Raw genomic sequence first — 16,470 nt, 5'->3', positions numbered from 1 at the left:
GGGGTACAAATAATATTCTGACCATAGACTCTATGAATATTTCTTATAGAAACTAGTAACTATTAGTTTAGTCTCCAGCAAAATTGTCATACCTGGATACCAAAGCTATTTAAAACTATACTTTTTATATACAAAACTATTAAATTACATTAACTGTAAGTATATAAGTGGTTTTGCAGTCATGAGTCATATAACAAAGTCTAGCTTTAAGAGCTAAAAGTCAGTAAGAAGCATATGATCCCATTTTGTAAAAACATGTGGATATATACCTGTTTTACTATACAACCGATAACAGAAATGAAGCTTTGTGACAACTGTATATAAATTACCAATTTTTGCTATTGTTATTGAATTAATGGTATACTAAAAATCCTAAGACCATGTGTAGTAACATGGTGGATGTTTCTTCCATAATCAAACATTTACTTTCCATTTTCCAGATGTAAGGCATTGCCCTAGATATTGGGGAAACAAATCATTTGAGTGCTCAGGGTAATACCTTGAGGGCACTGCATAATGTAAGACACATGCAGTGAAGGTGTTAGAACAGAACAGACCAAAAAGATAAAACAGAATGTGTAATGGCTTTTGTAAATGGGTAAAGATTATTTTTTCATGTTAAGAGATATTTTTAAAAAGGTAATATTAAGCATTAGAAAACGACTATAATAAAAGTTATTTATCAACCATGCTGTTCTTAAGAAAAGCTACATGAAACACATGAGATACACAAATATAAGAAATTATACTTGATGCTGTATATTAATTACATATTCAGATGCAATTAAAATCCAAAGGCAACAAGATATTAATGATATTAGTTAAAATTTATTAAATACTTTGTGTTAGATGTTGTGATAAATGCTTTACAAACTTTACTACATTTAATTCTCTCAACAAAGGTGAGATGGATATTCTCATTATCTCTAATTCGCAACCGAGAAAATAACTGAGTTTTACAGAGGCTAAGAAATGTATTCAAGGTCTCAATGCTAATGAGTGGCAAAGGCAGGATTTTCATCTAGGTCTACTATCACCCTAGATTTTATACAAAGAGGTCTAAGACAGAATCCCTGCTTTCCAAACTTTATCACATACCTGATGAGAAGAGACATGCAAAAAGATGAATATGGTATTCTGGATTACTGTAGCGATAAATTTGTACCAGTTTTTGTTAGAGTAAATCACATATGAAGAAAATTATATGACAATTAATGAATATGATAAATAGACATCATTAAATTATTTTGATGATTCAGATGCACCCTCATTAGGTTTCATATGTAAGACTGACATGTATTAAAAAAAAAAACCCAAAAAACCCAACTTTGGAATTTTACAATCCAGAAAGAATAGCAAATACAAAATAGCACTACTAACCGTCATTTATTGACATCTTGCCTGCATTGTGCTAAGTGCTTCACTTACATTATCCCATTTGATTCATTCAACAACACTGTGTGATGGTTACTATTATTGCTACATTACAGGTGAAGAAACTGTTGCTAAAGTTTTAAGGATTCCCTCTCTATATCTACTCCACCTCCATTCTCATGAGAGAATAATTCATTACGAAGAGATGCAGATAAACACCAAGTTATCAACCTTGGGGTTATACCACTATTTCTACTGTTTTTACCTGAAAAAAGTGAAAAAAAACAAAACAAATACTACTCTGGAAAAGGAGGTGTACAGAGTATCAATCTAAAGCAGTGCTGCCCAAACTAAGGGTTTTTTGTTTAAATGTCCCCTCCTGAAGCCTGCTACTTTTATAAAATACAATAAAAGTGTTGTGGCAAGTCTCTAAAAGGTTACTCTCACTTTTTGTAGTTATCTTGTAAGCATATTCTTCTGTTCAAAATATAAGCATGATTTCGAGGAAGCACTCTCCTTATACTGCTTAGAAATAAAATCTGCAAAGCCCATATTATAGGCGAGAAAAATCACAAAATTCATTGATGTCTCCAGCAAGAATGAATATGAAACAATTTATGATTTGTTACTCTTTGTATTATTTGCTACTATTTGTACTTCTATTCCTACTGTTAACTACTGACTTAGGTAAGAAGTTTTGTGGGTTTTTCTCCCCCTAGATTCTATGACAGTAATAATTAGTGAAACTATTTAAGAATGCTGAAAATAGGCTTAAATGTCACAAATGCCTAGATTTTACTGGTACTCAGGGCTGTGTTTAACCAGTAATTTTACAGGCCAACACCTCTCATCAGGCATACTCTCAATAATTACTAACTTTGAGGATACAGAATTTTTAAAAAGTTTTCTACACTTCCTGCATTATTAAAAGAAATACAAGCTAGGAAGAACTGCAAACATTCATCTAGTTCAATTCTCTTTTATATTTATCTTTGGGAGAGGTTAAGTATGTTGTCTAAGATCACATTTATAAATTTACGTTTTCTATACTTCTTGGGTTTTTTGTTCACACCTGGACTTCAGACCCAACATCAATTTAAGAATGTTCGTTATAGTTCATACAGTTTATTCCTTAGAAAAAAAATAATAACAAAAATAATAAGCAGTAATTTTTACTGTTTATTATAGTTCACACAATTTTTCATTTCAATTTCTGATTTTCCTAGCTGCTACTATACCTAAGACCTATTCAATATTTTTAAAAATAGCACAGGAAACATGGAGCTTAATCTTGACCAGGTATAGCACCTATTAAGTACTCAATGACTAGCTGAATAAATGATAAATGCAATGATTTTTTATCATGATCTAATAAACCAGCTTCACAATCTCAGTTACCTTAGCTATAAAATGGAATACTACCCTCAGTGAAACAAGAATATTTGCAGGGAACAAGGACGAGATCTTTGAGATAATCTGGACCTTTCAGATAGTTTAGATATTTTACATGGCCAGAAAATAGAGGCCTGTTTTCAGGTCACACAGCTAATTAAAAGGCAGAACTAATACTAAAGAAGACAGGTCTGTCTACTGACTCCTACTGGTTTAGTGTTCTCTCCATCACAAAATGCATTGAACCACATGTGGTCTCTTCAACTTAAATAAGCATTTGTGACATTACTCCCTATATTTAAACATATCTTACCTGAATCTGAAAACACTAAAGATGGTGACCTTTTTAAACTGGCCTCTTTTTTTCAATGGAGGGCTGAAGGCAATATTTTCTAAAGGAGAACTCTCATTTTTTTGATATTCCCACCTCATCCCCCAAAATATTTAAGTCTAGAAGGGAGAAAAACAATCAATCAGCTTCCTTTTTATAAGAAACAACATTTATTACAATAGTTAGAAGTTACCGGGTCTTTCAAATTTCAGTGTTATAGTTCAACATATTCCACTATTAGCCATATATCAACCTCAGTTAAACTATAGTACATTAGTTTTAGAATACTACGAGTTAAATAAAACCACAGAAAATGTTAAATTCCACTTACTTTCAGATGCCATTTTCTCAGTTCCTGTATGTTTCATTCGTTCCCAAGGATTCTTCTCACAATCTTTAATGTCAAAAAGTTCTTTTTCCTCTTTTCTCTTTTGTCTCATCTTGTCATAAGTAGATTTTGAAATAGAAACTTTAATCTGCATGAAAAAGTTGAAATATCTGAAATCATTCAGGGAGTTTGACATTTAAAATAACTATCTTCATCTTAGACAACTGTAAGCTATACAAAATAAACTATACATTTCTTAGTCCTTATTTCAGTAATTCTAAAACTGAGTAGAATTACCTAGTGCTAATCTCCAACTAAATTTGTGCCTCAAGATACTAGTTTGTTACTCCCTGAGGATATCCTAGGAAATTGTTGAATATATACATACACATACATATATGTATATAAAGTACATGTAGAGTATAAAGTATACTAGCTACTTTACGCCAGAATGACAACATATTTGGTGGGAAAGGAGAATAATCTATCATTTAAATGATTAAAGTTCAGGAATTTCAATTACACTGAGATTTAAAAAATTTTAATCAAAACACTTTCACTACCCCAAATCTGATATACACAAAACAATGATGCATCATTGAATTTATCCTAATAATTAGTAAATAACCTTACATCTTTTTCATTCTCAACATCAACACGTGATGGAATACTCTGCTGGACTGCTCTTCCATAAATCCCTGATGGTGGTTCAGTAATTTTAACTGAAAACGTATCCCCATTTTCCACAGAAGATATCACTGATTGGCTGCAGGTTGCTGGTGCTGGGACTGGACTTCCAAATACCCCTGAAAGCAACCAACCATCAAACTGTCATTAAGTATTTATGTGATGTTACTCTGGACAGCAAAGTTTTAAGACAAGGCTCTTGTCTTCAAGAAGTATACGATATAGTTAATAAGAAAAACATGTTAAATAATCACAAAATATAAAAACACTCTTAACAGGATGATAATATAAGAGGTACCACAAGATATTTCATGATAATATCAAATGAGAACACCGTATTGTAAGTTCTGAGTTCACAAGAAAGAAAGGTTGGGTGAGCTGGGGGTTTAAGATGGTTTCAAAGAGCAAGGATTTAAGCTGGGATTGGAAGACACAAAGAATTTGGATAGACAAGTGAGGAAGGAGGGGAGGACGTCCTATGAGATGGGATGCTCATAAGCAGAGCTGAACAAGTAGAAAGCATGTATGTGGAGTGAATAAGTTTGGTTGGGCACAAGGCAAACAGAGGAAAAACAGAAAACAAGTTTACAATGGTAGGTTGGAGCCAATCTGAGGAGGGTCTTTTTTTTTATTATATATATATTTTTAAAATTTATTTATTTAACTTATTTATTTTTGGCTGCGTTGGGTCTTTGTTGCTGCATGTGGGCTTTCTCTAGCTGCGGCGAGCGGGGGCTACTCTTCGTTGCGGTGTGTGGGCTTCTCATTGCTGTGGCTTCTCTTGCTGCGAAGCACGGGCTCTAGGTGCGCAGGCTTCAGTAGTCGTGGCACACGGGCTCAGTAGTTGTGGCTCGTGGGCTCTAGAGTGCAAGCTCAGTAGTTGTGGTGCATGGGCTTAGGTGCTCCACAGCATGTAGGATCTTCGTGGACCAGGGCTTGAACCCGTGTCCCCTGCGTTGGCAGGCGGATTCTTAACCACTGTGCCACCAGGGAAGCCCTAAGGAGGGTCTTAAATTAACTTAATAAGACTCTATCAAGCAAAGAAGTTAGGAAAGCTTTCTGAGCATTTCATTCTATTTACCAAAAATAAGATGTACACCCTCAATGTCTATCATCATATTCTAGTTTTTCAATTAGAATTGAAATTAAAATTAAACTAAAATTAAATTAAAATTTAATTTAAATTAAATTTTAAGGGCTTCCCTGGTGGCGCAGTGGTTGAGAATCTGCCTGCCAATGCAGGGGACACGGGTTTGAGTCCTGGTCTGGGAAGATCCCACATGCCACGGAGCAACTGGGCCCGTGAGCCACAACTACTGAGCCTGCATGTCTGGAGCCTGTGCTCCGCAACGAGAGAGGCCGCGATAGTGAGAGGCCCGCGCACCACGATGAAGAGTGGCCCCCGCTTGGCGCAATTAGAGAAAGCCCTCACACAGAAACGAAGACCCAACACAGCTAAAAATAAATAAATTAATTTTAAAAAAATTAAAAAGTGCTTTAAATTAAATTTTAAGTTAAATTAATTTAAATTTAATTTAATTAAAAAATTAAAAAGGAATCTAGTTGGGTTGTGTTAATGAACTTGATGGGGAAATCCTTTCACAGTGTATATGGATATCAAATCATCACACTGTACACTTTAAATATCTTACCATTTTATTTGTCAATTATACCTCAATAAAGTTGGGGGAAAAAAACACTAGTTTTAAAGGATATTTGCAAATATGCTGTTCAAAGGTTTCCTAACCCCCCTAAAATATATGATATTAATTAAGATTTGTCTAGTCTTTGCATGGGAGACAATACAATTATATTAATTTATATTGATGACAAAGTCGATCAATAAGGACTACTATTTGAATTTAAACTGTGGTAAAATGGTCTAAGCTATCCTAAAAGTGTCTTAGAAGTACCTAAACTGCACCTGTCACATAATACATCTCTGAAAATTACTGACATGAATTTACCATTGTTTCATCAGAGGATAGAAATGTCATGTTACGTATTCACTTTTAATTCTTTCAATTTAACAATTTTTTAAAAAGAAAGTTCTATTCAACACCTGAATCACACTCTTCTCTATTCTTTATTGATATGCTTTGCTTATATGTGAAGAACATATTCAATTAAAAGCTAAAAAACTTTGAAATACCTTTTCCAACAACTACTACTGAGTCTTCTGATAAGGTATTTGTAGACATAAAGTCGAAACTGGAAATTTGGTGGAAATTTGATGATGACCCTGTAAATCCTAAAGAAACAAAAAAACCCACATTAAAAAATACATACTTATATAGTATTTTAGGATATCGTAACACGGTCTTTTAAAACTGAAAACCAACTTCATACAAAGAATTCACAATTTATATATTTACGCATGTTCATTAACTCAATAAATATTTATAATTAGAATACCTGGTTTGTCCATTGTGTATTCTTGCCTCCTTTGTCATAGATTAATTGACTGTAGGTGTGTGGGTTTACTTCTGAGCTCTCTATTCTGTTCCATTGATCTATATGTCTTTTTTTGTGCAAATACCATGCTGTTTTGATTACTGTAGCTTTGCAGTATTGTTTGAAGTCTCGAAGGGATATGCCTCCAGCTTTGTTCTTTTTTCCTCAGGATTGCTTTGGCAATTCTGGGTGTTTTGTGGTTCCATATAAATTTTAGTATTATTGTTCTAGTTCTGTGATAAATGCCGTGCATATTTTGATAGGGATCACATTAACTCTGTATAGTTTGCTTTGGGTAGTATGGACTTTTAAACAACATTAACTCTTCCAATCCAAGAGCACGGGATAGCTTTCCATTTCTTAAAATCATCATCAATTTCCTTTATCAATGTTTTAGAGTCTTCGGCATATAGGTCTTTCACTCATTTCATTTCTTCATTTTGCCACACCATGAGGCATGTGGGATCTTAGGTCCCTGCCCAGGGATTGAACTCATGCCCCCTGCATTGGGAGTGTGGAGTCTTAACCACTGAACCACCAGGGAAGTCCTGGTACTATTTTTTTTTTTGGATGTGATTTTAAATGGGATTTCTTTTTTAACCTTCTCTTTCAGATATTTCATTGTTAGTGTAAAGAAATGTAACAGATTTCTGTATATTAATCTTGTATCCTGCTACCGTGCTGAATTCATCTATTAGTTCTAATAATTTTTGTGTGGAGTTTTTAGGGGTCTCTATATAGAGTATCATGTCATCTGCCAATAGGGACAGTTTTACCATCTCCCTTCCGATTTGGATACCTTTTGTTTCTTTTTCTTGTCTGATTGCTTCCAATACTATGCTCAGTAGAAGTGGTGAGAGCAGGTATCCTTGTCTTGTTCCTGAATTTAGTGGGAAGGCTTTTAGCTTTTCACCATTGAGTATTATGTTGGCTGTGGGTTTGTTGTAAATGGCTTTTGAGATATGTTCCCTCTATACCCACTTGGGTGAGAGTTTTTACCATGGATGGATGTTGAATTTTATCAAATGCTTTTTCTGCGTCTATTGAGATGATCATATGGCTTCCTGTTGATGTAGTATTGATATATCACATTGATTGATTTATTATGATGAACCATCCTTGTGACCCTAAAATGAATCCAACTTGATCGTGATGTATGATCCGTTTTACGTATTGTTGGATTCAGTTTGCTAATATTTTGGAAAGTTTTTTTTTGATTGATTGATTGATTTGGCTGTGTTGGGTCTTAGTTGTGGCACGCAGGATCTTCATTGCGGCACGCGGGATCTTTCGTTGCGGCACGCGGGCTCTAGAGTGCGCAGGCTCAGTAGCTGCGGCACAAAGGCTCTCTAGTTGTGGCACATGGGCTCCAGAGTGCGCGGGCTCAGCAGTTGTGGCATGCAGGCTCTCTAGTTGTGGCACATGGGCTCTAGACTGTGTGGGCTCAGTAGCTGCGGCGCACGGGCTTAGCTGCCCTGCAGCATGTGGGAATTTAGTTCCCCGACCAGGGATCGAACCCACGTCCCCTGCATTAGAAGGTGGATTCTTAACCACTGGACCAAATCAAAAAATATTTGCTAATATTTTGTTGAGGATTTGTACATCTATGTTTATGAAACATACTGGTCTGTAATTTTCTTTCTTTTTTCTTTTCTTAATGTCTGTCTGGTTTTGGTATCAGGGTGACGGTGGCTTCATAGAATGAATTTGGGAGTGTTCCCTCCTCTTCAATCCTTTGGAATAGTTTGAGAAGGATACGTGTAAGGTCTTGTATGTTTGGTAGAATTTCCCACTGAAGCTGTCTGGTCCTAGGTTTTTGCTTGCAGAGAGCTTTTTTAAGTACAGATTCTATTTCACTTCTAGTGAACAGTCTGTTCAAAATATGTTTCTTCTTGACTAAATTTTGGCAGGCTGTATATTTCTAAAAATTTGTCCAATTTGTTGGCATATGACTCTTCATAGTATTCTCTCATGACTTTTTGTATTTCTGTGGTATCAGTTGTTATTTCTCTTTACTTTCTTACGTTTTTTCGGGGTCCTCTCTCTTTTCTTCTTGGTGAACGTGGCTAGAGGTTTGTCAATTTTGTTTATCTTAAAAACAAACAAACAAACCAGCTCTTGGTTTTATTGATCTTTTTATTTTTTTTTGATCTCTTTATTTCCTCTCTGATATTTATTTCCTTCCTTCTGCTGACTTTGGGTTTTGTTTGTCCTTCTTCTTCTAGTTCTTTTAGGTGGTAGGTTAGGTTGTTTATTTGAGATTTTTCTTGTTTCTTGAGGAATGTCTGTTTTGCTATAAACTTTCCTCTTAGAAATGCTTTTGCTGCATCCCATAGATTTTGTAAAGTTGTATTTTCATTGTCACTTGTCTTGAGGTATTTTCTGATTTTCTCCTTGGTTTCATTGTTTACCCACTGGTTTTTTAGTACCATGTTTTTAGTACCATATCCATGTGATGGGTTTTTTTCTTATTTTTCTTTCTGTGGCTGATTTCTACAGTTTCATACCATTGTGGTTAGAAAAGATGCTTGAAATAATTTCTATCCTCCTAAATTTGTTGAGGCTTGTTTGGTGACCTAGTATGTCATCTATTGCAGAGAATGTTCCATGGGCACTTGAAAAGAATGTGTATTCTGGGTTTTTTCAATGTAGTGTCCTATAGATGTCAATTAAGTCCAACTGGTCTATTGCATCACTTAGGATCTCTGTTCCCTTATTGACTTTCTGTCTGGAAGATCTGTCCATTGATGTCAGTGGGGTGTTAAAGTCTCCTAGTATTATTGTATTCCTGTCAGTTTCTCTCTTCATGTCTGTTAGTATTTGTTTTATATAGTGTATTTAGGTGCTCCTATACTGAGTGCATATATGTTAATGAGAATAATATCCTCTTCTTGTATTGATCCTTTTATCGTGATATAATGTCCTTCTTTGTCTTTCTTTATGAACTTTGTTTTAAAGTCTATTTTGTCTTTAGAAAATGGACTTGAGGACATGGGGTGGGAGGGCAAACCTGGGGTGAAGTGAGAACAGCATCGACATACATACACTACTGAATGTGAAATAGTTGGCTGGTGGGAAGCAGCAGCATAGCACAGGGAGATCGGCTCGGTGCTATGCGATGACCTAGAGGGGTGGGATAGGGAGGATGGGAGGGAGGCTCATGAGGGAGGGGATATGGGGACATATGTATGCATATGGCTGATTCACTTTGCTGTGCAGCAGAAACTAACACAGTATTGTGAAGCAATTATACTCCAACAAAGATTTATTAAAAAAAGAAAAAAAAAGTCTATTTTGTCTGATATGAGTATTGCTACTCCCACTTTCTTGTTATTTCCATTTGCATAAAATATCTTTTTCCATCCCCTCACTTTCAATCTGTGTGCGTCCTTTGCCCTAAGGTGAGTCTCTTGTAGGCAGCATATTGCAGGTTCTTGTTTTTTTATCCAATCTGCCATTCAGTGTCTTTTGATCGGAGTATTTAGTCCATTGATATTTAAAGTGATTATTAATAGGTATGTACTTATTGCCATTTCAAACCTTGTTTCCCAGTTGATTCTGTAGTTCTTCTTTGTTCATTTCTTCTTTTTGTTTTTCCTTTTGTGGTTTGATGATTGTGTATTATGTTGGAGTTCCTTTCTTTTTGGTTTTTGTGAATCTATGTATGTTTTTGATTTGTGTGATAAACTTGCTGGGTAGAGTATCCTAGGTTGCAGGTTTTCCCCTTTCAGGACTTTGAATATATCATGCCACTCCCTTGTGGACTGCAAAGTTTCTGCAGAGAAATCAGCTGATAGCCTTATGGGGGTTCCCTTATAACTGACTCTTTGACTCTTTGTTTTTCTCTTGCTGTCTTAAGAATGCTCTCCTTAACTTTTTCCATGTTAATTATGATATGTCTTGGTGTGGGTGTTTGGATTCATCTTGTTTGGGACCCTCTGTGTTTCCTGTACCTGGATATCTGTTTCCTTCTCTATGTTCGAGAAGTTCTCAGTCTCTTCAGCAAGTGGTGTTGGAAAAGCTGGACAGCTACATGTAAATTAATGAAATTAGAACACTACCTCACACCATATTCAAAAATAAACCCACAAAGACCTAAATGTAAGATATGACACCATAAAACTTCTAGAACAGTACACAGGCAAAACATTCTCAAACATAAATTGTACTAATGTTTTCTTAGATCAGTCTCCCAAGGCAAAAGAAATAAAAGCAAAAATAAACAAATGGGACCTAATCAAACTTAAAAGCTTTTGCATAGCAAAGGAAACCATAAACAAGATGAAAAGACAACCTAGGGAATCAGAGGAAATATTTGCAATTGATGTGACCAACAAGGGTTAATATCCAAAATATACAAATAGCTCATAAAATTCAGTATCAGAAAAACAAACTCAAAAAATGGGCAGAAGACCTAAACAGACATGTCTCCAAAGAAGACATACAGATGGCCAATGGGCACATGAAAAGATGCTCAACATTGCTAAGCATTAGAGAAATGCAAATCAAAATCACAACGAGGTACCGGTCAAAATGGCTACCATCAAAAAGTCTACAAATAATAAATATTGGAGAGGAGGTGGAGAAAAGAGAACCCTTGTACATTGTTGGTGGGACTGTAAATTGGTGCAACCACGATGGAAAACACTATTACATGATCCGGTAATTCCGCTCCTGGGTATATATCCAGAAAAAAATGAAAACACTACTTTGAAAAGATACATGCACCCCAGTGTTCACTGCAGCACTATTTACAACAGTCAAGACATGGAAAAAACACAAGTGCCCATCAACAGATGACTGGTTTAAGAAGATGTGATGTATATGTATATATTATATATATATAATATATGTATACATACATACATATATACACATACACAATGGAATACTACTCAGCCATAAAAAAGAATGAAATATTGCCATTTGCAGCACCATGGATTGATCTAGAGAATATCATACTAAGTAAGTCAGAAAGAGAAAGACAAATATTATATGCTATCACTATATGTGGAATATAAAAAATAATATAAATGAATTCATATACAAAACAGAAACAGACTCACAGACATAGAAAACAAACTTCTGGTTACCAAATGGAAATGGGAGGGAAGGGAGGAATAAACTAGGAGTATGGGATTAACATATACACACTACTATACATAAAATAGATAAGCAACAAGGATTTACTTTATAGCACAGGGAACTATATTCAATATCTTGTAATAACCTATAATGGAAAATAATCTGAAAAATATATATATATAATTGAATCACTTTGCTATATATCTAAAACTAATACAATATTGTAAATTAACTATATTTCAATTAAAAAAAAGAAACCTAGTTCAGACCAGGCACTAGAGAGAAAAGAAACCTTTAAACACTTAAGGAGTTTATACATGCCAAGGTTAAGAGTGGGAAAGACGGGACTTCCCTGGTGGTGCAGTGGTTAAGAATCCTCCTGCCAATGCAGGGGCCATGAGTTTGAGCCCTGGTCCAGGAAGATCCCACATGCCACAGAGCAACTAAGCCCATGTGCCACAACTACGGAGCCTGCGCTCTAGAGTCCGCGAGCCACAGCTACTGAGCCCACGTGCCACAATTACTGAAGCCCGCATGCCTAGAGCTCATGCTCTGCAACAAGAGAAGCCACTGCAATGAGAAGCCCATGCACCGCAACAAAGGGTAGCCCCCACTCGCCAAAACTAGAGAAAGCCCAAGCGCAACAACGAAGACCTGACACAGCCAAAAAAAAAAAAGAGTGGAAAAGATATAAAAGAAAATAATCACCACATGATAATCAACCAACAAAAGGATAACTTTGAAGAAAAGCTTCTAACCCTCAGGAACAGATCACGTCAATTTTACAGCAATCTGTACTTTCCTAGGTTAACTTCCAGCTCAGTTTGTGATTATTTATTTAATTATCCTCTCTCCTACTAGACTGTAAGCTCTATGGGGATAGGACCTATGTCTAGTTTTGATTATCATTCTTTTCCAGAGACCGTCAGTACAGTGCTTGGCACATAGTAGGTGCTCAATAAATGTTAGATGAATGTTATAAGGCAGAAAAAATGGAAAGCAAAATATAATTAATTTAGGGTCAACTGACAGAAACATCAGGTAGCCCCAAAAAGTGTTTGGTGACAAAGAGAAAAAAATCTCAGTAAATGGAAAAATTTGTTCCACAATAGTTCACAAACATAAAATCTATACATAAACTATTAAGAGATGATTGATAATTAGACAAATCTCATGAGAAAACACATAAAAAACATATTTAAGTAGTTTAATTTCATTTATAAAAGAGGCTGACATAACACCATTTTTTGGTTTTTTTTTTTTTTTTACCTTAACAAAACAAAGCTTTATTTTTCAATCATATAATATTCGTTCTTGAAACAGGGGGGAGGTTCTGCTCCATATAATCCTTACTCAAGGACCAGGGTTCATCACCTAGAACATCATAATCATAGTAGCAGGAGGAAGATGGAAAAAGAGAATCATGAACCTGTTCTAAAGCCCTTCTACCCACATGTCACTTCTGATTACGTTTCATTGGTTAAAGAAACTCATGTGATCATCTAACTGCAAAGGATCAGAGAAGTGTATTCCTGCTGATTAGCCAAAAGGAGAACTGGAAATAATTAATGAGCAGCGATCATAACATCATTTTTAATGTTACTTTTACTTTTTACCCTACAGTTTCTTCTAAGCAAAGAATTACTGAAAAAAATATTGCTCAAATCTCAATTCTAACATATAAAGAAAAAATATGCTTAAAGATTTTTTGCATATGAACTATCCTTATATAATCTTTTTTTGTTGTTATTTCTGTCCCATTCATTCAAACAGAGAAAGAGAAAATATTAACTCATGGAATCTAGTTTGCTAACACTCCAAGCATCCATCTTAATCACTTTCTCAAATCATTAATTGGGGCTCCAGGATAATATGCTAGAATATGGGCAGGTTCAAAGGGATAACCAGCAGAGGAAAGGAAGAAGAGGTGGTTCTGAGAGCTAATCCTAAAAAAGTCTGAAGTTTCTTATAAAAGGAATCCATTCACATTTGCCACTCATTGCCAATATTTCTTTTGGAAGTCTTTTTTATTCCTTTCAGCATTGCACTCAATGTTTACTTTAACCTGATTATTTGAGGATGCAAGTTTTGTCTGATCGTGCCCAAGCCCACACTATTAGTTTTGGTTGGCTCATCACCACTCCATTCACTTAACATGTGGCATGAACACCACTATATACAAAACATAATAGGGATATAAAGATGACAGTATCTTAACTTTAGCTTATACTACTCCAGACCAGAAACATGGGGAAAGCTTCCTAAAGAAATGGCTTTTAGCCAGTATTCAAAAAACAGACATGATCTGGACACGTTAAGATTAGGAAAGGGCATCAATGCAGACTGTACATACAAACCAAGAAAACTTCTAGTATTAAGAATTCTAGAGCGTTGGGCATGAAAAGAAGTATAGTAAGAGGTAACGCAAGAAAGGTAAGCTAAGGCAAGATTATTAAGGGTCTGAAAAATTATGCTACAGAGTAGGAAATTTATTCTGTGAAAACCACTCAAGGTTTTGAGTATGGAAGAGATGATGACTGTACCTTAGAAAGATAATTCTGGAAGAGTATGTAGCCTTAATTAAAAAGAACTGAAAATAAGTGACAAAATGTCTTATCATAAGGCTACTGTAATTATCCAGGGAAGAAGTAATGAAAGCCCAAATTAAACTGAAAAGAACTGGTAGGATTGGTCACTGTCTGAACTTGGAGGATAAGGAGAAGTAGAAAAGATGACTCTAAAGTTTTAAGTCTCCGTAACTGGGAAAATGGTAATGCTGCTAATAAAAATAGATAAAAAAGGAGGAGCAGCAGGTCCAGAAAGGAAGGTAAGTTTGGTTTTGAACATGTTTATTCTTGTTGGCCAGATAGACCTAGTATATGTTTGGTTTAGAGTTGGAAGTGTGAGTGTGAAGTAATTTTCTGGAGTAGAATTAACTATTGATCAAAGATACAAATATTTTTATGATTCTGTCGTCCAAAACAAAAAAAAGCCACTGGCAGTAAATGATCATATTCAGCAATTATTTAAAAACAATTAAATTATATTACCGTTAGGAAGAAAAGTATTTTTGCATTTGATTTTTTTATATAAGAAATAAAATATGTAAGTAAATATGAAAAAATCCTGTCATTCTCTTTTGTAAAAACAATGGACAAATGATCTCTCCTAAAAAGAACAGATACTATGAATTATATTAAGGATTAAATTTTAAGAAATTTACCAAAAAAACAAAAAAGAAAACAACAAAAAAACACAAGAGGTTTCTAATCAAGTTCCCTCTTACTGAATTTGTATTAGCTCCACAAAAAATATACATGTCTAAAATGCCTGATTACTTGCACATGTATGACTTAAGGTGACCAGAAACAAGAGAAGTTGACCTTATGATAACCAAGATTGCTACACACAAAAAAATGACAGCTCTTTACATTTACTGGTAGGCCACAACGCTTAAATACAGGTGACTTCTATTTACTCTATTGAAATATTTATACCCTTCAAAATCACTCCCTCTTTGTTTTTTGACCCACCTCCTAGAATAACAAAAATAAAAACAAAAATAAACAAATGGGACCTAATGAAACTTAAAAGCTTTTGCACAGCAAAGAAAACCATAAACGAGACGAAAAGACAACCCTCAGAATGGGAGAAAATATTTGCAAATGAAGCAACTGACAATGGATTAATCTCCAAAAATATACAAACAGTTCATGCAGCTCAATATCAAAAAACCAATAAATGCTGGAGAGGGTGTGGAGAAAAGGGAACCCCTTGCACTGTTGGTGGGAATGTAAATTGATACAGCCACTATGGAGAACACTATGGAGGTTCCTTTAAAAACTAAAAATAGAGCTACCATATGATCCAGCAATCCCACTCCTGGGCATATATCTGGAGAAAACTATAACTCGAAAAGATACATGCACCCCAATGTTCACTGCAGCATTATTTACAATAGCCAGGACATGGAAGCAACCTAAATGTCCATTGACAGATTAATGGATAAAGAAGATGCGGTATATATATATATATATATATATACAATGGAATATACTCAGCCATAAAAAAGGAACAAAATTGAGTTATCTGTAGTGAGGTGGATGGACCTAGAGTCTGTCATACAGAGTGAAGTAAGTCAGAAAGAGAAAAACAAATACCGTATATTAATGCATATATGTGGAATCTAGAAAAATGGTACAGATTAACCTATTTGCAGGGCAGGAATAGACACGCAGACGTACAGAATGGACGTGTGGACACGGGGGAGGGAGGAAGGGGTGGTGGGATGAATTGGGAGATTGGGATTGACATATATACACTACCATGTGTAAAACAGATAGCTAGTGGGAACCTGCTGTATAGCACAGGGAGCTCAGCTTGGTGCTCTGTGGCGACCTAGATGGGTGGAAGGGAGGTCCAAGAGGAAGGGGATATATGTATACATACAGCTGATTCACTTCATTGTACAGCAGAAACTAACACAACATTGTAAAGCAACTATACCCCAAGAGTAAAAAACAACAACAACAACATAACAAAATCACTTCCTCTTTACCCTGAGGAAAAAATTTTAAATGCAGCTGTAATAGGATCTCTGAAAAAAACAGAGCAGTCACAGAAGTGCTGCTTGCAACTAAGTTAAAAAAAAAAAAAAGGAATGAAAATTATTAACAATGGTTAGTGATAACAAAGAGGCTTCCCAGGTTCTACCACAGGGAAATTATATTCCTGTTTCCACAGTTTTACTCCATAGTTACAACCTAAGTAGGCATCTGGGAGTCTTTTGTTCACATGATTTCTCCGTCGCATTTTAATG

The 16,470-nt window shown here is 35.3% G+C and overlaps 1 protein-coding gene across 3 annotated transcripts in view; it reads right to left on the bottom strand.

Moving 5' to 3' along the window:
- TOGARAM1 (TOG array regulator of axonemal microtubules 1) overlaps positions 1 to 16,470 on the bottom strand; it is a 79,463-nt gene that overhangs the window by 25,826 nt on the left and 37,167 nt on the right. For all 3 annotated transcript variants that reach the window (XM_036842245.1, XM_036842246.1, XM_036842244.1), the window contains exons 9-11: positions 6,265 to 6,363; positions 4,059 to 4,231; positions 3,429 to 3,573 (exon numbers count right to left, since the gene is read on the bottom strand). In XM_036842245.1, the coding sequence (XP_036698140.1) occupies positions 3,429 to 3,573; positions 4,059 to 4,231; positions 6,265 to 6,363 (417 nt within the window). The remainder of the gene's footprint in view (positions 1 to 3,428; positions 3,574 to 4,058; positions 4,232 to 6,264; positions 6,364 to 16,470) is intronic.

Source organism: Balaenoptera musculus, chromosome 2 (genome assembly GCF_009873245.2).
Source record: "Balaenoptera musculus isolate JJ_BM4_2016_0621 chromosome 2, mBalMus1.pri.v3, whole genome shotgun sequence".
Classification (NCBI taxonomy): Eukaryota; Metazoa; Chordata; class Mammalia; order Artiodactyla; family Balaenopteridae; genus Balaenoptera; species Balaenoptera musculus.
Note: the sequence above shows the minus strand (reverse complement) of the source record. Positions and strands in the feature narration are given on the sequence as shown.